Consider the following 27,832-nt stretch of genomic DNA (forward strand, 5'->3'; position numbering starts at 1 on the left):
CACACACAACTTCCAGCACCCTCCAAGCTGGCCCAAAATGGGGATTAGCAAAGCTGCCTTTCTCCTTCTGTTCTTTCTCAGCTCAGGTAAGAGTCCTTTGCCTTCTGCTTGCTTGGGTGAGGCTGGGGCCAGACCCTTGCAAGCTCCATGTGAGGAAGGTAGGTCCCCAAATCCCTGCATCACAACTCCCCTGGATGATGGTGGATTTGGGGCTTGCTGGGCAGCAAGAGCTGCTGCTGAGCAGAGTGAGAGCTGTCATTGCTCCAGGGCTGTGTTCATTAGAGACACCAGAAGAGGAGCAGCCTTGGTGTCTGCATGGGCACTGATGGCTCCCAGCAAACATTTCCCCTGGCCAGAGACAGGGCACCCTTGGGGAGCAGCCTGTCAAAGGCTTGCACGGCTCCCTCTGCTTGCAGCAGCCTTTTGTCTTAGGTTTGGGGATTTTTTCTCCGTTATTTCCAGCCACTGTGATCCTTATTCTGGTCGCTCTAAAGTTCGTTAATGCTTGTGCAAAACAGAATCATACAGGAAGGAAAAGTTTGTTCTACACACTGCAATTTTGGTCTTTTTCATAACTACATTCTTGACAGTGAATTTTTCATTCCATGGGATAGGGAGACCAAACCTGCTCACTGTTAGTTTCTGCAATATTTTTGGTACAGAAAGATATTTTTGTGGAAGATGATAAAAATTTTTGAAACACACAGGAACTGAATTGGGCTCTTTAGATATATTTATATGTATTTCATACATATGAATATTCTCTGTCCTGAAAACCTTAAACTCCAGTGAAGTGTGAGATTCAGACCACACAGCTTCTTACAGGCATCTGTATAACCACACAATATGTTGCAATTGTAGTAAAAAATACAGTTGTGAGTGTGCTAATGCTTATATAAAGATACGATAAAATAGACAAACATTTTACGTGTGCAGTTTTAAAACATAAGAAAAAGGAACAGTTAGGAAAATATATGGGTAGATTTTAGCTGGAAATATTAGACATGCCCCAGCATAGAAAAAAATCTGTTATTTAATGCTAAGAGTTTTTATCTTTAAATTCTAATTTCTAAGCTTTGTTTTTGCAAAAGAACAGCCTCTGTAAAATCAAATACCTTCCTCAATTAAGTAGGAATTTTATATAAGGGAGAAAAATATACAATTTGGGCTTTTATCTGAAATATTGTACTTTTGTTTTGTAATCCTTTATCAAATGGTAGAATATATTTGCATTTCTGAATAAGATAGCAATACATCTTTCTGAGACTAAAACATCATAGATATAGGGAAAATGGTAGCATGAAAATTTACTGCTTTTTTATTGATTGCATATTTTCCTTTTTATTTTCCCTACAAGTAATGTCCTGCCATGTAAATATAACAGAAAAGGGGAAAAATATTTTTATGACCCAAATCACTTATGACCCTGTCAAAATTTCTAAAATCAAATGTTGTATTAATAATGACAATATTGTTGCAAAATGTCAAAAGAGAACAGAATTAAGTTTGCATGGAAGCTGTACCATAATAGGAGTTCTTTACTTGTTTTCCTTATGGAGAGCATTGCAGCATCCCTATCATTGTCTTAACCTAGTTGAATGTTTTGTCTCAAAACTCATTTATTCTCAATATTTTTGTTTTGAAATAACTAGTGGAAATGTCATTTGACTATTTTTCACTTACTCTTTTGTTTTCCAGCAGCTATCCTTTTCTTCCATGCATACTGTTAAAGTAACTGCCAACCCTTAGGGACGAGCTCTTCCCAGGGATTTTTAAATCCAGAAAAACCCCTGCAGTAACTTCTATGCTCTTGCAATTGTATGAGAGGAAGCATAATTTGGCTTTTATCCCTATTTTACCAGCTTCAACTTGTAGATGCAAAATGATCTTTAAGAAAATTCCCAATTGCAGGCTGAGCTGTCTCTCAGGTGAAGGAATTTAATAGCAGGACATTATGAGCCTGCTTCACACTGAAGAGTGTTACTCAGGAAAAGGAGGAGCTGTAGCCTTCTTCAGCTGGAAAGACATCACTGAACAGCCCAGTGGAGCCCCTCTCACAGGCCATGGGTCTGAGTGGGACAAGGAGGCTTTTTGTCCCTCCTGCTGGCATTGGGCCATGGCTGAGACAGACAAGGGGCAGAGAAAGTGAAGTTCCTCTCTGCAGCATGGCTGTTATTCCTGAGATTGCAGTCATGGTCTGGTTCATCCCCTGTCTGCCTTTTATTCGGCAATTGCGTAAGGCCAGGCACAGAAGCACAGAGCAGGACTGAGATGTCCTGCAGTGACCAGGGGCCAGGGTGTCTGTCTGGGGTTGAAACCCTAAGAACAGGTAACTCCCAGGGCCAGATGTTCGTCAGAAGAGTCATATGCTCCACTGATAAAGAAACTGTAAAAATCATAGGACTCATGCAATTCCATGACTCTGCAGCTGGGAAGTCATGAAAATCACTGTGCTATGCACTAATTCTGAGATTGCAGAGCTCTAACAGGAAAATACTAAATGCCAAAGTTCTTTACAAGAAGAAATGTTCTTGAACACTTTTTGAATTTACCATTAAACATAGCTGTACTTTTTAGTATCCTTTATATTTGACATGCAGCTGTAGCCCAGAGGTTGTTAGGTGAATTTATTTACCAGTTTAGTGTCTTAATTCATTGCAATGGAGGGCAACAACTGCCACCTTTATTATTAAGCAAGTTCAGTACAGGGTTATTACAAAAATGACCAACTGAACATCTGACAACCCCAGTGACTGAGGGTGGTTTGTTTCTTTTAAGAGGAGCCTTTGTAAGGAGGTTACTAATAAATCTGAAGTCATTCCATGAGGACAGATGGACAGCAAGGGACAAATGTTGTTCCACACCTTTCTTGAGCCCCATTTCTCTGCTTTGTCCAAAGTATGCATGGCCAATATTTTCTTTCTGAAACGCCTCCCCTTTTTTTGCTCCTTGTGTCATCTTTTGTGCTTCCATTACTTTATACCATAGGTTTGTGTTATCACTGTTCAAGCCATTTCTCTGTCCTGCCTGACACTGTGTTTTCAGTGATGCTGCCTTTTGCCATACCAGGAAGGCATTTTAGATTTACCCATATTTTGTCACCATTAACCCAACTATTCCAGTAATTAAATGGTGATGTCACATGACTAGGTGACAAAGAATTTAATGTGAGAGTTTGAAATAAATCATCATTCCCATTTTCACTCCTTTCTCTCTTTTTCATTTTAGTGCAAGGAAGTGTTTTAGACCGCTATGTGAGAACAGAGGGAGCTTGGTTGCTCAATCCAATGAAGCAAGTTTATAGAGCAAATAGTGATGAAGAATGTGCAGAGAAATGTGAAACTGAAGAAAAGTTTTCTTGCAGGTAATTTCCCACACACATCTTTCATTGCAAGTGATGGAACAATATGCCTTTTTTACCCGCGGTCTGAAATTTCAAGGGTTTTCTTATGACTTTGTGGGGGTTTAAGGTTTGCTGGAAAAACAAAAAATGTACACAAACAGAATGCCTGGGACATATAGATGAAGGCAGAAAAAATAGAGAACGTAAGAAGGTTATGTTGAACTTTTATTGAAAAACATTACAATATCTTGCTGCACAGCTTGACATGCTGCAAACAAACTTGACATGGTTTTATCAGGACTCTTGCTCTCCTTCTGCAATAAACAGTCATAATTAATGTCTTGGAAATTTAGGATAGGATTGCTTATTTTAATTGCATTGCCTATCTTGCAGATAAATCCATTTTTCAGAATTTTACTAGAATTTGGACTCAGGTAACTGCTGTTTACTTTGACAAGGAGATGGCCACCTAAACCTTAATGATTCTAAACCCTTTCAGCCAAATTCTCTCGCTGCACTTGCATTAACCAGGCTCAAGTGACTAGAAAGTATGAAAAGTGTTGATGAACCTGTATTGTTGGCCTTTGCTCAGGTTTCTGCCCCACTGGAGCCCATTGCTCTGAGCTTGAGGCTGCTGGATCTCCTGTGCCAAAGCCTTGCAGCCCACTGAGCTCCAGCAGTGTAGCAGGAAACTGGGGCACTGAGGAGAAATGTCCATTGCTGTGGTGGGAGGCAGTCTGCACATACAGGGCAGAGGGGTTTTCTCTTCCAGTGTAGCACTTCTGCAGCATGCCTTTCTGAACTCAGCAGAGTGATTGCCTGCAGTGCTCTTTCAAGCACTTGGTTCTACTCAATGCTTTTATTCAAGGCAGGGATACAATGGTCCTGACTTCTTAACTGTGTTTTGTAACTTTGGGTTTTAACTCCAAAGAGAAAATGAGACTTATTTTAAAAAGGTGTAAGCCTCAAGGATGACAGGGGTCTGCTGACTGTATGAAATACCACCAATTCCCCTGGATCCAGCTTCACTCTGAAAACCACAAAGAGGGCAGAGCTGCAGTAACTCATGGTTCAGGATAGTAGGGAGGAAGGCAGAGAGGGCAAGTCTGTATATTCAGATTATATATTTACAGTTGGCAGAGAATTAATGTTCCCTTTTGAAGCATATTCAGACGCAGTATCATTCTTTAGCTTCTGCCCTAGGGTGTAAGCCTGCCATCACTTGGCATTGGAATGACATCAGGTTAATGGCTCCTTAATTAATTACGTGAGATCTATTACAATCAAGCAAGAACTGATGCTGTCTGGCAGGAAGGATCTGGGGAAAGAAAGATAAATGTTAGTTAGAGCTTAGGACCAGGGCAGCACTGCAGCATCCTCACATTAATGCTTCAGACCAATCTGTTCAGATCAATACTTCAGACTTATCCCACCTTGGAGGTGGATTGGGCCATGCTCCTTAGTTACTTTCCTACTTACAAATTTAACATTACTTACAGCTTAGTTGGCTTAACTGGGCTTAACAGCTTTCTTGTTACCCATTAAATGTCATGCTGCTACTGCTCTTTTCTTTTTCGTCCCAAAAACCAAGCTGTAGGAATTATTTAGCCTGTCAGAAGGTTTCCTTAGATGCTATTCTAGAGGCTACACCATCTGCTTCAGTTTTGCAGTTTACAAAAGGCTATGACTTATGGAGTGCTTACTCTCAGAAGAGTTACCACAAGATAATTTAAGGTCCTGGACTGTGTTTTACCTGCTCCTTGGTAACTGCTGTGTACTGGAGAGAGTCTAACTCCTTGAATGACCACTAATATTTTTAAAATAAGGTCAAGGTGCCTTGTGTATATATCCTCTTCAACATGGGTTCTTGAGCCTCTGGCAAGTTACAAATCCCTTGTTACAATTTCCTCTTGTAGCTCCCCTTCAAGCTAGGTTTGATATGAACACTTAGAAGTGAAAATCACCACTGAAAATGTGAGCTGCAATACTCAGTGATTAGAAATATCAGTCTTAAATATTGATATTGTCTTAATATATAGAAATTTGAATCTCAGTCTTAAATATCGCTGAACTGTAGTGTTTGATAAAATGACAACTGAATACTCAAAAATATTTTCAGGAAAATAAGCATATATTCAGTATTGTTTCTTACATTGCTCTCTCCTCTTACATTTGACAGGGCCTTCTTATTTACCAGTAAAGACCAACAGTGTTTAACACTGACTGAGAACACCAAAACAGCAATGATATTCAGAAGAGCAAATGCAGTTCTTTATGAAAAAAGAAGTATGTCTATATCTTTTTTGTATTATTAAACTGTGGTTCAGATAAAAATGATCTATTTTTATAGTATTTGTATATTGTTGCATTATGTTTGTACTCTTCAGTTAATTAATTTGTGACATTTTTATCCCATTCTTATTTTTATTTTGTCATTAATTGACGTGGTGAATTTTATGAATATTTTTGTCATAGATGAGGATTATTTGACAGAAATGATCTCTAATTCTTTCTGAAAATAGGAAATGTGTTTCTGAGGAATGGTAGCTATCCAATTCTTTATCCTGTTTCAAAAATTATCACCTTATGCCAGATGCAAGGAAACAATTGGGTTTTAAGATTATTTTTCAATTTCATTATCAAGTATGGAGCTCTTGCTGTATACAGGGAAGAAGGAATGTGGTTTATTTTTAATGTAACATAAATTTCACTGTGCTATTCACTGACTTTAATAATACAGTAATACTTCACTTTAGTAATAGAAAATGAACCAGATTCTCAGCTGCTGAAAATCATGGAGTGGTTTTGATGGGCCAGTTTCTAACAAAAGGCAAGAATCTCAATAAGTTGATAGTAAACACCCATAAGCTTCAGAGAAATGCATCTTTACTTCTCTGTTGACCTTGATGGCTTATCCCTCCCTGTGGGCTAAGACAATGCTGTGTCTATAGCAGCTGCCAAGGAGATTTTAGACAGTAGTTCAACAGCTTTAGCTGGATTGCAGCCGAACATCCAAAGGAGATTTTGTTCAGGCACTGTGGATAAGTGCCTGATAAGGAAGATAAGGAGGTAATTTTTCACAGAAAGGTGTGTAAGTACTGGGCCACATTGCCCAGAGAGGCTGTGGAGCCTTCACCCTTGCAGATGTTGGCTGGCCACAGCTCTGAGCAGTCTCACTCACGTTAGAACCTGAATGTGCCATTTCTGGGGCTATGGACCTAAGACAACTGAGAGTCCTTTTCAACCTAGTATTTTCTGAAGCCTTTGGCCAGCTGCATTTTTTTCTGTAGGTAATTTAAAGTTTAGAACATTAGTTCTTTCATTATACACAGAAGCAGGTGGGTATTTCCATACATCACAATTAAGTAATACTAAGAAATCTTCTGAAAGTTCTCTTTTAGAAGGAAAACTGAGTGAATCAATTAATAAGTAACAAACCTAAAAGATTGTATGAGTAAGTTATATGTAAGTAATCATATTGGTTTTTCTTACTGTGATCAGGAGCTAGATTGCAATTTTGGTTTATTTTTCAGACATCCCTTGGATTTACTGAAGTTAGAACCTGGTACTGCAATACTCACTGGGAATTTGTTTCTACATGTTTTGGGGCCATAGACATATGTTTTAGCTTCTTGAACTAACAGAAACACACCACTAAAAGTGTGAAAAACTGTTGTTTGACAAAACCAAAATTTCCAAAAATTGCACCTCTGCCTGCAGAAACCAAAAGATGGACCTTGGTATCATAAACATCAAATACACAATCTCTTGTGTATGTGTCAGATGCTGTCTGTGCTGCTCATTTTTGTATCTGCAGTAATTTTTTCAGTCTAAGCAATTACTTGATGAGACCTAGTTGCTATTTATCATTGTGTTCAACAAAAAGGATGACAATTACTATAAAACTGACAGTTTCAGAAGTTATTTATTTTATGTGCTATAAAAGAGAAAGTTAATCTTCCCTGGCTTACAGTAAAAGTAACAAGAATTAAAGCGGCATTTGGGAATTGTTTCCTACATATCTGTTTGGAAATAGTTAACCCAAGGGACATGGGCTGAGTTTGGGGATCAAAGTTAGGAATTTGTCATCAGAAAGGAAAAGCCCTGAAGGTTATATAAACGGTCAAAAGTTTACACAAACAAGAAGAGTCAGCACTTGACTGATTCAATGTTGAGTGATCGAGGGGTTTAATGTTATTTTATTGCAAAATTGTTTGAGGGATCCAAATGGCTTCCAGCTAAAGTTTCTAGAGTAAACTTGCCTCTATATATACATTGAAATAAAAGGATTCCTAAGGGTGCATCTATAAATTCAGGTCTAAAATATCAGCCCTCAGAAAAGCTGAACCATATTTTGGAATCAAATATTAGTTCTTTTCACTGTGGGCAAGACAGGTCTGTGTAAATGGCATTATTTCTCCAGATTTCTGTTAATCTTCTGCTTGTATGTCAGCTTTGTTACAACTTTGATGCTGAGAAAAACTGTTGCAAAACTCAATCTCTACAAGTATTTGTTTTGGACACTACTTAAAGACCCTGAGCCAAACCAGGTCACAACCTAAAAGACAGATTGCTTCCCCAGGAAAATGGTAAATGAGTTTCCTACTTAGTTTTCTGAGGCAGAGGACACGTTGCCTGACAGTGATTGTCCCTAAACTGCAGCTGTCTTGTCTTCAGCTGAATTCAGGTGACCATCTTTAAAGATTTGATTTTAATTACTGTGCATAACTATAATAACCTCATAGGAGGTAAGAAAAAGAGAATGTGCTTCTATTTTGTTATAGTATCTATTTAAATGTATTTAAAGTGTTCTTTATTATTTAAATCTACTATGGTGTGTTCCCAAAATAACTGGGTTTTATTGCACTTATTTTTCTGGAATTCTGGTGCAGAAATTCTTTTGCTTTCACATACATTTTTCAGTCCCAATTAAGTCAAATTACATATCAGCTATCTAGCAGGTTTTTACAATGTAAAATGTCTAGTTTTGAGAACATAAGAAAGTCAAAATATGATCAAACATATTTAAGTGTGCTGTCATGAAAATGGATTTTGTGTATGCTAGAATCCAATTGATATATTGTGATACTGATTAATCACATATCATTTCAGTATATCTTCTAGAATGCAAGGAGGGCAATGGAGTGGATTACAGAGGAACAGAAGCCAAAACTCAGAAAGGCGTGAAGTGCCAGAAGTGGGCTGATAATACCCCACATAAACCAAAGTAAGGTCTTTTCGTATCTGTTCATATGTTTTTCTGAAATTTTGTTAAGCCATACATATGTTCTAATTTGTCTTGTAAGCAACTTTTTTGGTGTTAGAAATCTCCTTATAAAAGATTTTTCTGTACCTATCTAGAATAAGATAATTCTCTAATCTGAGTTGTTACTCAGAGACCTCTAAGTGTTGCTACATGATCAGCAGAGACACTGTCAGCCTTGGCAGTTGCATTCAAATTTTATGGGCTTTACATGAGCAAAATACTAGACAGAGAAACATCTGGTTCTGCTGAAATTAGAATTTTTCAGTAGTCTCACCAGAGTAAGAACTTCTTCCTTTCCAAAATAGAACATGTGGCAGATGAGATAGAGGTGCATCATTTTTTCAGTGAATCTACAATTAACAAGGCAGTATTTCTTGTATTTAATAAAAAACCCCTAACTGGGTTTATTTAGTAACCTTCTATTCAGAAGCTGTAGCACTCAGGTTACAGAGGACTCTTACATTTCAGCAAATACGTTCTCATTGTGTCTCCCAGGGAACATATCCCAGAGGAGGCAGTTCCCTACATGCCACATGGTACCCTGCCTGAGCAATAACTGCTGGAAACCAATAGCTAAAGAAAATGCAAGTATTAAGGGCATAACTGGCTGTAGAGGCACTGTATTTCTTAAGTCTATCATTGTAGCACTTCTAATGCTTCAGCAATTGCACACACTAACTCTTAGGGGCCCTCTAAAGACCAGCATCTACAAAATTGTCCTCAGATAAAGATTTTGTTTTTAGAGCCCTGAGCTGAATAATTGGGACACTTTCCTTATTCTGTAATCCCATTCAATTCTGTTCCAGTTACACGCCTGAAAAATATCCCAAAGCAGGACTGGAGGAAAACTACTGCAGAAATCCTGACAAGGATGAAAAGGGACCCTGGTGTTACACAACAGATCCTGATACCAGATTTGACTACTGTAACATCCCTGAGTGTGAAGGTCAGGACACACATATTGACTTCTTTCCAGTTTTTGAAAGATGTGGTAAAGAATGTGAAGTTATTCAGACACTTTTACTTTCAATTGAGCATTTGTTTCAAACTTGAATTTAGCTCAACATGAAATTTTCCAAAACATTTTCAACGTCAACAAGGAAGATATCAAGAAACCCTGAAAACATCAACACATCAACAGTATTTTTTCCCTAGATAAAAAAGGCATATAGGTGTATTGATATATCATAAAATTAGAATTGAACAAAATGACAGTTGCTAGTGCAGAACTCAATAAAATGTGACAGTAGCAAAGCACAGATTTTAAATTATATATTAATAGATTCAATTTAGCTCTTTTAAAGCCTGTAGTCTGTAATGTTGGTTTGTTTTTTTTTTTTTTTTTCATGGAATACTACAACAACTAAAATTACTTTAACAAGTTGATGGTTAAAGTCATCTTACCAAGGAAACTAAGCTTTTACTTAGCCAAAAAATGACTGTACTTCAGCCTCGTGCTCTGATCAGGCTCTTGTGCCGCGTGTGAGACAAGTGGCAATGTTTCTGGACCAGTTCATCAGAGGCTTTCTGTCTCTCTTGTCCTTGCTCTGTCTTGTTCCTACAGTAGAGTGCATGCACTGCAGTGGAGAAAACTACCATGGAGTAGTTGCAACAACAACATCTGGGCTTGAGTGCCAGCGCTGGGACTCCCAGGAACCTCACTCCCATGGATACCTCCCAGAAAAGTGAGTCAGGTTCTGTGATGGTCCCTTTATCACCAGTGGTGGGCTAAAGACCACCCTGCACCAGACAGGAGAATTGTTACAGCTATTAGTAGCTTATCTTAAAACCTAAAAATCTTATTTTTCTGGTTCAGTTTTCCAGAGAAGGATCTGAAGAATAATTATTGTCGTAATCCTGATGGAGAACCTCGGCCCTGGTGTTTCACTACCAGTCCAACTAAACGCTGGGAATATTGTGACATTCCTCGTTGCAGTGAGTCTGCCTTCTAGGCTTCTTCCAGTCAGAGTGGTGTGAGGAGACAGAGCAAACAGAAGAGGTCCCAAAGATAAAGAAAAGTATAAAAGACAGCTGAATTTTATCTCAAAGAAAAAAATTAATTACTTTAAAATTAACTTCTGATAGCTTTATTGAGGCTAGACATTTCTGTCATAGGCATTTCTAATAGTTTTGTCTGGAGCACATCTCCCTTCCTTGATGTGTTTTCCTATGACCAGGCATTTCTGCTGTTTTTTCTGTTGTTCCTCTTTTGATTCCAAGAAGCTTCACTCTTCCTGAAAATACTTTGGCTTTTGCTTTGCTCTTCCAAATGAATTCTCCACCTTTTCAGTTTTCTTTTCCCCTAAAGGCCTGTCCTTGCCATTATACTTTTTCTTGGGACTTCTCACTAGACCTCATCCTTGCTGTCTCTCACCAGTCAGAGTATGTCTATTTTACACATGCACCTGTCTGTATCACTGATGGGCCAGACACTTTCACCCCAGTTTTCTTCACAGTATTACCACTTGCTTACTTTCCAGATCTGTTCTCATGAGGCTGCTAGCATTTTCATATATTGACTTTTGTATCCTGTCTTCTATCCTGGCTGCTGTAAAGGGGCAGATGCAAGTGCCCTTCTGGCAGCCTGACTGGTTGTGAAGAACTCAAAATGGGAGAAAGAAAAGTTAAGAAAGATATCTTTAGATCTTTTATCTGCCTTTTGGACTTTTCAAATATTTTGATATTTAGAACTTACCTGCAAAGAAATCTAAAAAGCCCATTTGATTATAAAGATCAGAGTGGTTTGTTGGTTTCGTTTTTTACTATATCTAAAAGGCACTGATTAATTTCAGTTCCTTTTTCTGTAACAGCAACACCCCCACCACCTCCTGCCCCAGGACGCCAGTGTCTCTCAGGGAGAGGAGAAGACTATCGAGGCACAATATCTGTTACTGAATCAGGAAATACCTGTCAGCACTGGAGCTCTCAGTCTCCCCACAGACACGCCCGCACTCCTGAAAACTATCCCTGCCAGTAAGTGAAACCCCTCTGTTACTCCGTGTCCATGAGAAATACCAAGTCTCAAAATTACTTCAGTTTTCTTCATCTGTATAGCAAAGTCCTTCAGTTACACCAGCATCATTCATCACCTGCTGGATCTCGTATTTTCAATTTTTTCATACATTTCTTTTTATTGACTTCTTTTTCTTGAATACAGGTGTGTCCTCTTCTGACTTTCAAGCTCTTCTTGGATGACTTTTTCCCTCCTCATTTCATCCTTGTACTGTATGGTTGCTCAGGTGAAACCGTGAGGAGTAAGAAGGGTACAGCTGTGATATTTGCTTGGGGCTAGATTCTTTCACCCTAGATTCTCTCTGCTGTGCTACTCTTGACTTCAAAGTATTACAGTCTCTTAATTCATTCATCAGTTGTGCAGGTATCTGGTTTAGCACATCCAAAACACCAGCAAATTGCAATTATTCATGTACAAATGGCATCAGTAAATACAACATTAAACTAGGCAGCAAGAGATTCTCCATTTGTTCATAACTTTTAATAGATTTCCAAGAGAGAATTTTATCAGTCAAGTTTTCTGTTCTAGGGGCCTAGATGAAAACTACTGCAGAAATCCTGATGGTGAGAAGAGGCCATGGTGTTACACCACCAACACAACTGCCCGGTGGGAATATTGCAACATCCCCTCCTGTGACAGTGCCAAGCCAGAGGCCCCTGGTAAGAACAGAAGACAAGTGGAAGTCAAGGGTCATCATTGTTCATTTTGAAAAATCTCCTGTGACTCTGCTCAGTTGCATTGCTGCTGTCACTGTTGGCATTGCCGTGTCTAGTTTTGCTTCTGGGTGTGATGTGGAGCCCACGCTGGTGTGTGCGGTCTGGCAGCTAAGTGCAGAAGGCTTTAAGTCAGCTGCTGCCTCAGATCAGGAAATTTTGCAGTAAAAGAGTCTTTTCATTTTGCCCAGCGGTGGTTACCTCCACTGATATATTTTTAAATGCTCCATGGAAAAGTTAGTTATCTTTACATGCCAGTTCCTTAAAAACTGAATCTGTAGCAAAAACCTAAGATAATTTAGGAGCATTGAACCAAGACTCCATAGAAAACAATGAGAAGAGAACTCTCCTTACACAAGGTAGTCTTGTTCCACACATAGGTGTATGGCAAAGACACAGGCAACCTCCATCCTGAAAAAATTTTGATCCATATTTTGATCCATATTTGGCTTGTTATCTGAAATAAATCCCCATGTGTGACAGTGAAATTAAGTACAAGTGCTTTTAATCTAGAATATAATGAAAATTTTGCAAGCATCTTTTGAGATCTTCGTTTTGATTTACTGTCTGAGAAGGATTCTGTTACAGAGAGCATGCTGCGGTGGTCAATGAAATACTCTGGCTTCTTGTTTTCTGTTGTCTTTCTATGCTAAAGCATCAATGTCAAAGAGTTAAGATGCAAGAGATTGGTTTCTGTTATTCACTACAGCTGTTGATGTGCCTGAGCAGGCTGAAGTTACTGAGGAGTGCTATCAGGGCAATGGGGTCACTTACCGTGGCACAGCTTCTTTCACTCGCTCGGGAAAGAAGTGCCAGGCCTGGAGCTCAATGTCGCCGCACCGGCACAACAAAACGGCCAAGAACTTCCCCAACGCGTACGTGTGCTTCCCATTGCCAGGTTTCCTTGGACAGTGGTCATTCCATTGAACTTGTTTTGATTTGCATCATCATTGCACAACAATGATTATAAAGCTGGGAAGGGAGTGTACTAGATAAAAATAATCCCTTCCTTTTCTTCTTCTTTTATCATGGAAATGTTTATTAACTTCATCTTGAAAGAAACCACAGGTGTCACTATTATACTATTATACTTGGACTAATTAACTGTGTGTTTCTACGCTTCTAAGGCAATCAATAGTTATAATAAATTTTCCCTTATGCTGAAATGAACTGTTTCTATGCATTAATTTATTAATGAGTTTAAGTCTTTGCTTCCTAGTCTGCAAGTCATTAAAACTTTGAAGAAGGGATAGATTGTTTTCTTATTCCTAATATTTATCACTTATTTTTTCTGAAATGCAAAAAATGATTCCTTTTTAAAAACTATTGGCATATTTGAAAAAAAATAAAATAAATTATATCTTTGCTATACATGTATGCATTTACTTATCTGGATTTTAAAATTATATTCTACTTTAAGTGTTAATCAGCGAATAAGTATTTGGCAGAGTTAAATATTTAATGTATGTGTCCTGATTTCTTTCTGCTCTAAAAACAATTTCAACAGGCCATGACAGAATGTACATGATAAATGGTACATACTAACTCTGAAGCAGATCTGCTTCCTAAAATGTTCTTCTGAGCTCTCCCCAGGGCAATGGCATGGATAGGCATATAATAATATAATATGTTTGCATTTGCAGGGGCCTGAGCCAAAATTACTGCAGAAACCCGGATGCCGACAGCCGTCCATGGTGCTACACCACCGACCCCAGCGTGAGGTGGGAGTATTGTAACGTGAAGAAGTGTGACAACCAGGGGCTAGAGACTGTACCTAAGCCTCCTCAGACAGCAGAGGAAACAAACCGTGGTGAGAACACTTTCAGCTTCCCCAGAAATGCACATAACCAGGAAGCTGGTTTTTATGGAAACACCTTCAAGAATTTAATGAGAAATGAAATACGGGAAACTCTAAATAAATACAGAATTTAATACAGTATTGTATCCACACTCTTAATTTTCTGAGCATTTTTGTAGAATTTTATAGCAGGGTTTCTGCATTAGGTTTTAGGCAAATATCACATCTTTTACCTGCTACATCTGGCAGTATTGGAAACACGAGGAAGCAGATGGCTCTGCTGTGGGAGGGCAACTAGTAATGACAGAAAAATGGAGCTGTGATGGCATTTTGCTGGCACCTGCTCCAAAAAGTCTTTTCCTGTGCCATGCTTTCACATTTCTAGGGTTCCACTTACCATCAAAGGACAGCTGGCTTTTTTTGATTCAGTTCAGATGCAACTCTGTTATGCAGTAGATGGTTAGAGTACTGCAGCTTTCTTTTTTAAATTTTTTTTGCTATGACTTGTTTCACTGGTTAGAAGGTTAATAATTTTGGCTGAATATGTGTTACTGTGTTTTACCTACTGTAAAATGTGGCATTGGACAGATATCACTGTCTACAAGAAAAATATTTTATGAGTGCATGGTATTTGTAGACCTGATTTCTGGAGTCTTGAAGGATTGACTAAATGTAAGCTTCTTTTATTTATGACTTTCATGATCATGAAGAAAATTTTTAACATGCAAGGAAATTAAAATATCATTGTTAGTCATCCTTGACTCTATATAGCCCTTTTTTCCTCATCTACATAATATGTAGGAAGTGTAAATTGTAGTAGTATTTCCTCAAATTTATCTCTGCTTCACAACCATCAAGTATTGATGTGGCCCAACAGCTCACAGCTAACAACCATTTCCTTTCCTTCATTTTACACAGAGTGCATTATTGAAAATGGTGTAAACTACCGTGGCACAGTGGCAAAAACTGCAAGGGGCAGGACTTGTCAAGAGTGGAGCTCCCAGAGACCTCATAGCCACGACTATTTCACTCCCACAACTCATCCAAGAGCAGGCCTGGAAAAAAATGTAAACAACTGTTCATTTAATACTTGTTGTCATTGAGCTTTGCCTGTCTTTTTCAGGGTCCCTCAGCAAGCATTTGGTGACAGGTCTTTGTTAATTTCTTTTCCTCAGTTCAATCCAAAAACCTGATCATGATAATTCTTGCTGACATGACCAGTGTGGTCACTGTGGGACACAGAGATGCCCAGAAGCTCTACTGAATGCTTCTGCAGCATATCCAAGGGCCTTCAGATGGGCACCTGCTTCTCCTCACTACTGAGGACTAACCAGAGCTGGTCTGTGGGCAGTGCCTCTGTCTCCTCTGACAGAAGGAACACCTGGGCTCATAGGTTTCAGTAGTACAGGTGATGTGGTGATGAATTCAATGTTTGCTTGAGATACATAGCTGATGGATTGTGGACCCCCATTCCCCACTAATTCCCCTTCAGCCCTCCAGCCTCTGCCACAGCCCTTTATTCAGGGCTATACCTGTACCTGACCATCCTGCAATCTCCCTTTCTAACCTTCATCTCCCTAGTCCTAACAAATGTACTCATCACCAGCTCTTTAGCCTTGTAACATCCCATTTACAGTATTTGCCTGATCTGTGACAAGCTTTGTATGTGATACAAAGAGCTTGTTTGATGCTGACAACTTGAACTATTTTTTTACCAGGTAGATGACTTTAGAACTTGCTTTAGTCAATTCTTTGATGTCATCACATACCCTGTATTGAATTCCAGATAGGGGAAACTGTCTCTAAAATGCTGTCTGTCATAAATTCTTGGTTCTTGCACTTGTCGGGGGCTCTTGGTAGCATATATTTTCTCTAAGACATGGGATATGATTCAGGATAGGGAAGGGAACTGGAAAAGATACCTGGTAGCATGCAGTTGTGTGAGGTGTGTGTGCTGAGCAGGGATCAGTCAGTATGGCCAGGGAAAGCCCAGAGGGTGATTCAGCACCTGCATGAGGGGGAACCCTGCAGCCCTGCACCATCCCAGGCATCATCAGGTTGAGCAAGAACAGCTTACACAGCACTCTCCTGTCCCTGAGTCATGCAGCCAGAATGGATGTGGAAAGACCTCAGGACTGATCATACTGCTCCTATTAACTGCAGGGAAAGCAAGAGTAAATATTTTCTGTGCTTTAGAAAGCTTCATCCAAAGTCAAGATCTCCTAATTTTTGAGATCTCATGGATCCAAGGTTGCCCTAGTGAAGCTTAATGTCTGAAGGCAGTTGAGGAAGTCTGATTTTTATTATTCCAAACTCACAGAGCAAATGGAAAAATGAAATAATATTTGACAAAAGGAATGGGAGGTCACTTATAAGAATGAAAATAAGAAATATTCCCCAAATTTTATTTTATTTTATTTTATTTTGAAGCTTTAATTGCTTGGCCTTTTTATTCCCTGGTTAATAGCTGGTGCCTTTATTCTTTGTTACAGTATTGCAGGAATCCTGATGGAGATGTGAATGGACCTTGGTGCTACACAACAGACCCAAGAAAAGCCTGGGAGTACTGTGACATTCCCAAGTGCCGTAATTATTCCTTTAAACACTAGTGTCTCCCTTCCCCTTAAAGACTACTGTCTCCCTTTCCTGTACCTTTTCATAACAGCTGGAGAGTACTTGGTGTTTAGTCTGAAAGACTGATCTAAGTGCAATAGATATAGATAAGAAATTAAGGCTCTTGGGAAGTCATGTTCTCAGGGTCTCTGTCTGAAGACCTAAGATTGGTCTTCCTTGAAAGCCCCAAATGCACCACAAGATATGGAGGCCACTGAAGCTTATGGAGTTTTGTCATGTGTTTCAAAATGGGCAGTTCCAGCAGAAATTTCCCCTGCCCCAGCCTAATCTCCTGGCATAACTCTGTGTGTGGCCTTGCTGAACAAGGCACACTCTTATACCAGCAAAATCTTTGCACTCCCTGCTCATGTGGCTCTGGTTCTGTTCTGGATGACAACCAGATTGTCCCTCCTCTGATATTGTACCATTCCTAGTATCTGCAAAATGCATCTGACCCTAAATGTTTAACCAAATGCCCTTTGTCTTTGTTAGTAGTAATCAAGCTCTGAATGAGGTGGTGCAACAAAGTCTACGATGATAAAGTTTTATAACATTTTGGTTTCCAGTCCTTTCATGTCTATCAACAACAAAAGCTCTGCTAGGGAGACAGGTAGCTCTCAAAAGAAGAGTGACTTTCTTGCTGCTTTATCCCCTCAGCAGTGAGCAGAAGAAAATGTGCTCAGATCAAAACCCAAAAACTGAGCAAACAAGAAAAAGAAAATTGTTGTTGTAAACACACTGGACCTGTGAAAGTAGTACTGCAGTGAATGTGTTGTGCTGGGATTCTTAAGGAAAAAAAATCACATTTTCACATCACTATTGCATTGTATTTTGATGATCCATTTCTTCTTTAAATTAGTACTGGGTTTTTTTGTTGAGAAGGTAATCTAAAGAACAGAGGAAACATGGAATTTGCTTTTAATTTCTTTAGTTAGCTCTTTTTGCTGACAAAATTCTAAATTCTGTGTTGATAAGACTCAGTTCACCAAGGCCAAATAAGAACTACTTTTTTAATAACTCAGAGAAATATGAAGTGCCAAATGATCCTAAGATAAGAGTTGACAAAATTTTGTTCCTCAGAGACAGCCTTAGAATTTCACAAGACTAGTTTAAAACATCTGCCAGTGCAGCTTCTGCACTGCTGATGTCCATAAGAGACCATTTAAAAATGGTGGAAGACTTTATTTCTTTTTTCTCTCTCTTTTCTTCTCCTTCCTCTTCTGTTTCTGTTTTGGGCTTGTTTGGTTGGGTTTTCTTCTGTCTGACTGTAGAGCTACTTGTGTGTAATTTGCTGGCCACTTAGAACTGTATGTGAAAAAGAAAAATTTACTAGGCATTTTTAGGTGTTCCAGATGAAGGTAACCTAACAAAATATACGTGATGAATGGTATAGAATTACTTGAAGAGAATCAGAAGCTGAAGTGACAAATGTAACAGGTTCACCTTCTAGCTCACTGAGTTCATAGTGAATATATAGCAAACCACTTAAGTTCCTTACAGCGATGTTTTTTTCTTATTCTGAAGCTCCTCCTCAGTATGAATGTGGGAAATCCAAGTTCAGACCAAAATTGTGTGCTCAAAGGATTGTTGCAGGGTGTGTTTCACACCCCCACTCCTGGCCCTGGCAGATCAGTCTCCGTACCAGGTATGGTTATTCCCCATTACATTGGACTCTACATGCAAAGAAACCTTGCCTCTCACACAGTGTTACAGTAAGTGGTTCAGGCATTATAAACTTGATTTTCATTTAAACATAGCTCAAGGCTAAACACTGTGTGTGCTATTCTTAAAGAAGGTCATTTAGACAACCAAAGAACACTATTTTGTGACAAATCAATTTTGTTAATTTCAAGAACATTTTCAGTAGAAGGCAGAATGACTTTAAATCTGTCACTATATTCTATAACAGAATCAGTTTCCAATGAATAAAAGCAACAGTATGGCTAGTACACCTCTTGATCAGTCCTTCCATGTAAAGATTTGATCCTACTGGCAAAATTATTAATAAAACTGGTAATCAAGGCCACTTGCAGAGCTTTATGACTGTGATTAGAGCTAGAAAAAGTCAAAATCTCTAAAATGGTGAACCTCACTGCACACAGGTTTTTTTCCAGTAATAGAAACCCTGACTAAGAATGAAGATCTAGGTGTTTTCATACAAGGCCTCCTAAAAATGTCCATGGACTCTTACTATCATTGTAAGAAGCATTATTCTAGGAAAGCAAAACATTTCTTAATGAAATTGTGGAGTAATGTCTTTCGTTAGTAAAGGCACACATGTTGGAAATATTACCTGATAAATTACAGTAGGATTAACTTTCCCATCTTAAACCACTGCCCTTTTAATGACATTTTGCTCTATTACAGTCCTGGCATGCATTTCTGTGGGGGAACTCTGATAGATCCTCAATGGGTTCTTACTGCTGCCCACTGCTTAGCAAAGTAAGTATCTGTTATAGCCTCCACCAGCAACTTCTTACACAAGATAGAAAAAAACAGGAGAAACAAGAGACCTGATAACTAACCCAAGCTGGTTGCAAACAGCTTGCAAGCAGTCAAGAACTGGATCAAGTCTATTTGTCATTCATTAAAGCTGAATTTTGACTGTAAAGCGGACTGACAGTGATAACTCCTGCCAATTTGATTTCATGTGCCATTATAAGGGATTAAATTTACTCCAAAGCTGGCTATCTGGCTTTGACAGAGCAAGGTGCTGAGTAACATTGAAAGTGGTCTCTGGTCTGGTTGTGTATTCATCAGCTCACCATGTGCAATCATTTCCAATAGGTTCTCACAACCATCTGGATATAAAGTGTACCTTGGATTACACAGAGAACTGGCAACAGAGCCATCAGTACAAATCCGTAATGTAGAGAAGTTCTTCAGGGAGCCACGCAGAGCAGATATTGCTCTGCTCAAACTGAGCAGGTACCTTCTTCCCTGAAGCACTCCCTTGTTCTCATGGGACAAGATGACTAGAAAGTGGTTGCTGGTGTTGTAGAAATGAGGATTTCTGCATACTCTGTGTTCAATTAGTGATTTGAGACCCCCTCTTCCTTCCCTTTCTGCAGAGGCTCCAGGGTTTCAGAAAAGGAAAGGCTGCCTTTGGGAGGGGAGGAGGGCTGGGGACAGTTAGCCAGGCTGGAAATGCACTGGGTGTCAGCTGCTGCAAGGTGAGGCAGTGGCAGCAGAATAGCAGGAGGTAATGCCAAGAGGAGCCTTCAGTCTGTATTTCTACATGCTTGTACCTTGATAAGGTAATGATGATTGAAACCTGCAACATTAGCATGATGCTGCTCCGTGCTGTTTCCCTGCTGTGGTGGGGAGATTTCCTCCACCAGCAGGGCTGGTCAGTGGGCAGGCAAAGAGTTTGCTGTAATGCCCAGTATGGCCCCTCTTGCATCTGTTCCCATTCATTGGAAATGCCCTCTGTGGAACTGTGCAATCAAAAGGAATTTGTCCATGCAGCCACCAGATGTGAATGTGTGCTGCTTGGCCTTTCAGTGCTGTGGCTCCAGTGCATGTCTGAAACAGATGCAGGGGCAGCTTAAAAATGTGGTCTTTTAAATGAGCTTTTGCTGCGCCCAAAGGCAAGTCAGATGGCAAGTCAGATGGACTTAGGTTCTGCTGTGTGCAAGTGTCCTGACAGAAAGTGATTTCAAATCAGACTGGATGCAAAAAGAGCAAGCTAACACCTAGGTGTTAAATGCCACTAAATTAAATCCTTTGTAATAGTTTTGTAATTAGGTCCTGTTGCCTATGCATTAGCCTAAGTCAAAGCCTTCTCCTGGATTAATATTGGTTCTTTTTATGTTTCGCTTTTGTGTATCTTGTGTATCACTTTCTGTGGGTTTCGAGCCTAAAAAGAAATTTTGCATGTCAGAAAAAAACCTCAACTGAAACTAAGGATTTAAATTATAAAAGGCTAAATATATATAAAATCTTTTTAGAAACCTGAATTAGAACCTAGTATTAAGTATAATCGTGCAAATGATTGTTCCTCTTTGTTCATTTCAGACCAGCAGTCATTAATAATTATGTAATCCCAGTTTGTTTACCAAAAGAAAACTCTGTGTTAGGAGGAAGAGAGGAGTGCTATGTGACAGGCTGGGGAGATACAAAAGGTGAGACAGCATTGACACATTTAAAAGCTCCATGTTTGTTGACTGGTATATACTTGTGTCCAAAGTGTGCCCTCTCTTGTGCACCACACAAGCTATTGATGAAAAACTTGTTTCATCAAAATTCACCAGGTGCTGCCAAACTTCCCACTGTCTCTCTGACTGATTCTACTAATTCATTCAGTGCCATGTAAACTGAAACCCTCTAAACAGATGCTACAAGAGGAGAAGCAGAGCTAAGGAGTCGCTTCTCTCTCAGTCCATATGCTTTTCCCCAATGTGGGCTTTTGCCCAATTGGATGGAAAGTTTTCTAGATTTAGGCTATCTCTTAATCACACAAATGTGACTTTGCTCATTCTCTTGAGTGATTCTTCCTCCCAACCAGGCTGGTTTGCATCTCACAGAAATAAAACCCTCATTTTCAAAACCTCTCACTCTGTCTTGGTTCAGAAGTGCATTGGTACCTTCTCTGCCTCCTTTCCCATCATGCCATTTTCTACTGTTTGCTTCCTACCTAATTTCTTCCACACAAAATTCAGATATAGAGAAATAAAATGGCTTGGGAATGGCTACCACAAGTATCTGTGGGTACTGGATCCACATGAATGTACTGTGAGAGCAGGAAGGTCAATGGTGGGTGGTAGAAGGTGGTAAGTACCATAATACTGATAATGCTTACTGATTTTGGTATATATTCATATTGGGCCTGGGAAGTGAATGCACAGTGCATACTATGTTGATTTTATTGCTTATCCATATCCTGATATCTGTGTTTTGTGAATATGATAATTACCTTTGTCATTCATTCTTTTTTCATCTCATTTTCATTTTCAAAGGTACTCCTGGTGAGGGCTACTTAAAGGAAACTGGCTTTCCTGTAATTGAGAATAAAATATGCAACCGCCCTGAATTCTTAAACGGTAGAGTTAAAAAGCACGAGCTCTGTGCTGGGAATATTGATGGTGGCACAGATACCTGCCAGGTAAGAAAGTCTGTCAGCATGAAAGTCAGTTGTAAGCACATTCAAATCAAATAGGGCATTGCTTTTTGGGCTTTAGAGGCCCAGAATTATCCTTGGGGGGTTACCACATCACGTGTATCTGAGCTGAAAAATGCCCATGTATTCTTCTCTTTCCTTGCTCCCTCATCTGCTGCTGGGAAGTGGGGCAATTTTTCAGATAAGCCTGAACTCCAGAGCACATGGTAACACACAGTTGCACAAGTCAGGTGTGTGGAAGCCAACTTAGAATGACAAAAGGTCTGACTTTGTTTCCCCAGGCCCCCTTGCTAGCCTCAACCAGATTACCTCCAATGTCCAAGCTAGCTCAGTTCACAGCATCTCAGTTAGCAGTCAAGGAAGGATGCAGTGGAACCTGCCATGCAGGCAAAACAAGGGCCAAAGGAACTATGAACTTCCAAGTATCAATGCCCCAGGATCATCTAGTAATAACAGAAACCCATGAAGACCTCAGAAAAGAGACTGAGGGAGGAAGCACAGTTTAAGTTAACAAGGGCAATCAGATTCTTTTTCAAGAAATCCCCTTACTTCAAAAATAAATGTAATGCCTGGGTGACATGAAGAGGGCTTTTATTATAAAAGTTCAACAAAATGCATGGAAAATTCTTGCCTTGCTGGAATTCCAGTGTTCCTTATAACTCCTGTGTCCTTTGCATGTAGGAGGTACTTCTGTTTCTGTGCCTCCTGTGGGAAGGGTCTGTCCAAGAAGGAATCATCCTGTTCTTTTGCTGTTTAGGGGGACAGTGGAGGACCTCTAGTCTGTCTGGACCAAGATAAATTTGTCCAACATGGAGTCACCTCTTGGGGCCTTGGCTGTGCCCTACCCATGAAACCTGGTGTTTATGTTCGAGTCTCCAACTACATTCCTTGGATTAAAAGTGTGATGGAAAGCAACTGATCCTGGGTACGGACTGCCCTCTCCTGGAAAGCAGCATGCATGTCAGAAATACAAGATTCCAAGTGCAATATTAAAGCTACAATCATTCATAAGAAAGTAAAATAAATATGATCATCCATTTTAAATTGCTATAAATTAGTAGTCATTGCCAAAAAGCCCAGTTGACAGTCCATTACCCTGTTTCTATATGTTCTATAGTTTGTTTGCTATGTCTGACAATAGACTTACCCACCTCTGAAATACATGTTGAAAATTCCAACATTAACTGTAACTGGACACCTGAATTTTAATTTTTTTTTAAGCTCTACAATGACATTTTCTTTTAAGGTCATCATTTTCAAGATGTTCTGCTTCTAACATATGAAGAAATGAGAATACTTTTTATTTTCTATGAGTTGTCTGAACCTATTACCAATTTGATGCTGCAAACCAAAGAAGAATCTCACAGTACATATCTTATATGCCTGTGAAGTTTTATTAGTTATATCTGATAGCATTAAATACATGGGATGGAAAAAAAAGGAAGGAAACACCTTTGGTTTGTGTTTTCATATTTTTTATCATCAAGGAAATACATGTGTCACAAAGGTATAAACGTTGCATCAAAGATATAAAACAGTGAATAAAAAAACAGCCTCACCCTGAAGTTAGTACCTAGTAAAGAAAAGAAAAGAAAATAGCTATCAGTAGGTACCACAAAAAGTGACAATGCATCTACATATTATAAAATTGTATACCCATAGTATACCCATAGTACCCATTTATTTCTTCGTATAACATTATCTGACTAAATAATTGTTAGATGTACATTTTTCTCCTCTAAAAGATTATGTACACATGTGGTTATAGGGAGTGTAAGCTTAAACCTTTCAAAATGCTTTCCAGGGAAAGCTTGACTCATGCTTGCCGAAGTGAAGCAATTGCTGACTATGAACTCCTGCTCACATCCTGCTCTCTGGCAGATAAAGCAGGGAGCTCCCCACAGGCATCTGGAGACCCCCAGCTCTGCACGGGGTCCTTCTGGCATCCCCTGGGTGTGCTGAGGCTATTCCAAGTAGCACAGCTACTTCCTGGGGTGGGATTTGTCCTGTCCATTTTCTGCACTCCCAGACAAGCCAAGCTGCACGTCATTTTAAAATTGTCTTTATGTTTTGAAAGCTTGCACTTGCTGAAGAGATGTGCTGCATCCTAGGAGTTTTGGTTTGGTTTGTTTTTTTTTTCCCAGTGCCTTAAAGGGAGATGCTAACTATTAAGCATTATTAGGTGCCAGGGTGATTTCTGAAGCTTCTACATCTGGAGTCTGATTCTGGGAGATGAAATCATCTCAGGGCATTGCCTTCCTGACCAGGAGAACCGCTGATAAAGCACACACCACCCACCTGTCTGGTCAGAGGGATCCACTGAGCACAAATACCCTCCTGCATATTTTCCATATATATCCACTTTGTCATTAAGCCAGCCAAGAGATTTGTACAGTTCTTCCTGACAACAGAAATTCTGTGTTGCAGCTTGGGCTTTGATTTGTTAAGCTTTTCAGACATGAACTCTTGAAGGCATGGTTAATACCTGGCTTATAGACAGAGAAACCATTGGCCCGGCTCTCCTTGCCAAACTGGCTAGAAATTTCTGGATATGCATAAATGACTGTAGAAGTCCCACCTCATAACACTTCAAACAGTGCCAGTCATGATCCTTTCCTTCCACAAGACTGTCAGGGGCAATAAAAATGGTCACTTTTTGTGGTAACCTTTTGTACAGACTGGATAAAGTAAGCCAGCACATGTGGTGGCAGTGGCACATTTGACCCAAAATAGCACTTCCATCTGTTTGTGGTCCAAGAAACCTCTTTGCCAACAGGGAAAACACACTTGGGTTTCTGAGGTCACATTGTTTGTGTGCCTGCGGTGATGGTACGGTGACACTTTGTCTCTTGTGTACCTCACATCTCTCCCTGTGCCCCTGGAGGACACACGTGCAGGACAATTATAGCTGACAGAGTTCAGGCCCTCAGTGAAGAGCTGCCTCTCACAACAGCCATTTTAATGTCAACACATGCATCTTAGGAGAACATTGCTTTGCCTCCTGAGAAGCTTGTGGGACTTTCCTGTAAGTATTAATCAGTTGGAGGCACATATGAATTTAGGATAACTCTTTTTTTGAACAAACAGCCTATCCCGTGGTCTGCATGCCTAGGTGCATCCATCTCCATGGAGCTGGTTTTGCTTGGGGTTCTCCCTCACTGAAGCTGTTCACCTGCTACCACCTCCTCCTCTGTCATCTCTCACCCACAAGAGCGAAACCCCAGCATTACCAGACTGCTGGTCATGCACCACGTTACACACCCACTACACCTTCAGGAGGCAACACAAAGTCTCACAGAGATGGAAGGGTTTTTCAACTTAAAAAATCCCTGTTAGGGCTAAGAGTTAGCACAAAAGCAATGACCAAATACAAACTCCACCTGAAGTTGCTACTAGATTAGAAGTCAAAACATATGCATAGGCTTTTTCCTGCTGTCCTTTACAAAACAAATTTTTAAGAAATAAATATATTCAAACTTCTGACACTACCCCAAGCCATTTTACCTACTGAAATTTATCACTTACATTATCTTTTGAGCAACACATAATGCTATGCAAAACAAAGCATAATCTGAAAGAAGGAAACAAGTCTTTACATCTCTCATTTCTCAATGCGTTTTAGTTGTCCACAAACTGAAGAAGCTGTCAAATATTATTCCCATTTATTTGGAAAGTCATAGCTTTAAAATATATTTCCAATCTCTCTCAAGCTGCTAAAGTGTATAAGACACCAATAAAAAAAAAAAATCACGAAGAAGAAGCACTAAATGGAAGAGGGTGGTTCAGCTCACCCAGCATCACATGTGATTACTTCACCCTGGTTCTCCAAGGTGCCTTCAGCAGGGGCTGGCTGGGCTGAGTTTTGTGGCTGGGGGTCTCACTGAGACACAGCATCTGGCCAGTGCAAGCCCACAGTTTCCAGTTCAGGGCTGGTGTCTGCCAGCCAGCCTTGGGCTATCAGCCATCTACAGAAGATTGTATTGGTCCAGGAGAAGTTTTCTCCTTGTAGCAGTAGCTCCAGTTTTGTGTGGTGCTGTCTAGATTAGCTGTATATATTGTGAGATGTTAATTTAGTTTCATATCTCCAAGTCATTACTGACTTTTGCTAAGCATACCTTTGACCTTTGCTGTGCCTCAGAGTAAGTTAGAAACAGCCTTGAAAGACAGGCCTTTATCACTAACTGCCTAAAGTGTGCAAACATTTGGCTGGGATTATTATTAAAGGTCCTGTTTTCCTCCAGAAGGGCTGGTGATAAAGGCAGTTGCTGGGAAAAGGCAGGGAGAGTTGGGAATTGCTGAAAAGCACAGTATATTCCTCACCATAGGAAATCCTCCTGGGCTCCTAGGATGGTGAGACTGGAGCAGTGATCATTCATTTTCACTGACTGTACCATAGTGCTACTGATTTGTGGTATGAACCTTCCAAATTCAGTCCTATATTTGCTTGTGCCAAACATGGGGTTTTTTTGTGAGCTTATAAGGTTCTTCACAACATCTCACTGACTTTCTTTTATTTATTTCTCTGTTGGTAAGGGGACACCTTTCGAATGCCACATCTTTTCAAGTCCTTCCCTGCAAGGAGCGTATTGTTCACTAGCCAGTGGCCAGGACACAATTCTTAACAGAGGTCATACAGGAGAAGGGAAAGGCAGTCTGTCCCTGGAATCTGCTACAGAGCCAGAGAGTTATCCTGTCATCTTCAAAGGAACAATTAACACTTGCCTCCCTTCATAACCAAAGCTCCTGGCTCATCCCTGCCCAAGACAGCTTGACATCTCTGTCAACAATCCCAAAAAAGTAATCCCGAAGACAGAAAGATGACAAATAGTGATAATGAACAGAACGCGGAAATTGCAGGTCATCTTGGCAGTGGTGAGGGTGAAGGAATTTGTTTTGTAGGGATGGGCAGAGAGCATGATTTGCAAAGGAAAAAATCAGCGTGCTCTTAAAGAGGTGTTTGAAAAAGGCTCAGCAGAGGAGAGCAGGCAGAAGCCCTTCCCTTGGGGGGATGAGGGGTGTCACTTGAACCCCAGCTGTGCCTGGGGAAGGCACTAATGGGCAGCAGGACAATCTGTCCTGCAGAGCTAATGCCCTGTGCAGGGACTGACACCCAAATAAAGCCCTGGAAAGGCGAGGAGGAGACTGCTTCCACATTTGAGAAAGCCCTTGAACAAGGAGGGAAGAAGGCCACTTGTTGAAAAGGGTCCCTGTGGGTGACAATCAGACCAGAGAGAGCTTCTGCTGATGCACACTGCTGATTTCCATCCCTGTCAACCAGGGAAGATGTCACCCCGATCAGTGCCCTCCTTCTTCAGCCATCATAACTTCTATTGGTCCAGATTCTTCAGGGGCACAGGAAGACAGGTTAAAATAGTCATCCTCTCCTCCTCAAAGTCATCTAAACAAGCACTACCATTTAAATCCTTCCCACACAAATGTAAATCCAAACAAAACAATAAACAAAAGTCTCAAATAGATACAGAAATAAATACAAGGTCACTGAGCTGGACATTCCATATTTTTAAAGCTGTTCTGTTCTCTGTGAAGAACCACAGTCCCTTCTTGCAAACAGCATACTCAGAAAAAAAAAAAGCATTTATTCCATATTCATAGAAAAATACAGTACTTGTATTAAATGTCCTTGTGCTTAGAAGGAAAACATGAAGTTTAATCCATATTCTGCAGCAAATTTTGAAGTGGTGGCAGGTGGAGAACAAATTCCCAGTATGGGAACAAGGTTCTCAGCTCAGTGCTGTCCTTCAAAAGTCAAATATAAGAGTTGGTGTCCTGGTGTTTCTGTTTCTTGCCACATTTTCCAAAATGACTGTTGAAACAGAAGGGGAGAGGGGTATAAATGTAAAAAAACAGGCAAATATATAGTTTAAGTTGTAGTCCAAGTTGCAGTACTGAAACATTATTTTTTTCCCCAGAAAATTTCCTCTTTCTTTTGTTTGTACATTGAATCAG

At 39.9% G+C, this 27,832-nt stretch overlaps 2 protein-coding genes across 2 annotated transcripts in view; one reads left to right on the forward strand and one right to left on the reverse strand.

Annotated features, from left to right (window-relative positions):
- LOC129118712 (plasminogen-like) lies at nucleotides 1–23,302 on the forward strand. Its single transcript, XM_054630230.2, has 19 exons — nucleotides 1–86; nucleotides 3,229–3,364; nucleotides 5,523–5,629; nucleotides 8,456–8,570; nucleotides 9,416–9,555; nucleotides 10,174–10,294; nucleotides 10,426–10,544; nucleotides 11,420–11,582; nucleotides 12,151–12,281; nucleotides 13,045–13,210; nucleotides 13,979–14,145; nucleotides 15,052–15,200; nucleotides 16,626–16,719; nucleotides 18,271–18,391; nucleotides 19,114–19,188; nucleotides 19,534–19,674; nucleotides 20,764–20,870; nucleotides 21,705–21,850; nucleotides 22,623–23,302. Exons 1-19 carry the CDS (start codon nucleotides 38–40, stop codon nucleotides 22,782–22,784), a joined length of 2,409 nt encoding a protein of 802 aa, XP_054486205.2. The 5' UTR covers nucleotides 1–37; the 3' UTR covers nucleotides 22,785–23,302.
- SLC22A3 (solute carrier family 22 member 3) overlaps nucleotides 23,243–27,832 on the reverse strand; it is a 29,740-nt gene continuing 25,150 nt past the window's right edge. Inside the window, exon 11 of the mRNA XM_054629831.2 lies at nucleotides 23,243–27,689. Coding sequence (XP_054485806.2) covers nucleotides 27,632–27,689 — 58 coding nt within the window. The 3' untranslated portion in view covers nucleotides 23,243–27,631. The remainder of the gene's footprint in view (nucleotides 27,690–27,832) is intronic.

Source organism: Agelaius phoeniceus, chromosome 3, assembly GCF_051311805.1.
Source record: "Agelaius phoeniceus isolate bAgePho1 chromosome 3, bAgePho1.hap1, whole genome shotgun sequence".
NCBI lineage: Eukaryota > Metazoa > Chordata > Aves > Passeriformes > Icteridae > Agelaius > Agelaius phoeniceus.

Coding starts and splice junctions, on each gene's coding strand:
- LOC129118712 (XM_054630230.2), top strand. CDS start 38: ATGGGGATTAGCAAAGCTGCCTTTCTCCTTCTGTTCTTTCTCAGCTCA. Junction 12,282..13,044: donor TGCCAAGCCAGAGGCCCCTG/GTAAGAACAGAA, acceptor TATTCACTACAG/CTGTTGATGTGCCTGAGCAG. Junction 14,146..15,051: donor AGCAGAGGAAACAAACCGTG/GTGAGAACACTT, acceptor CATTTTACACAG/AGTGCATTATTGAAAATGGT.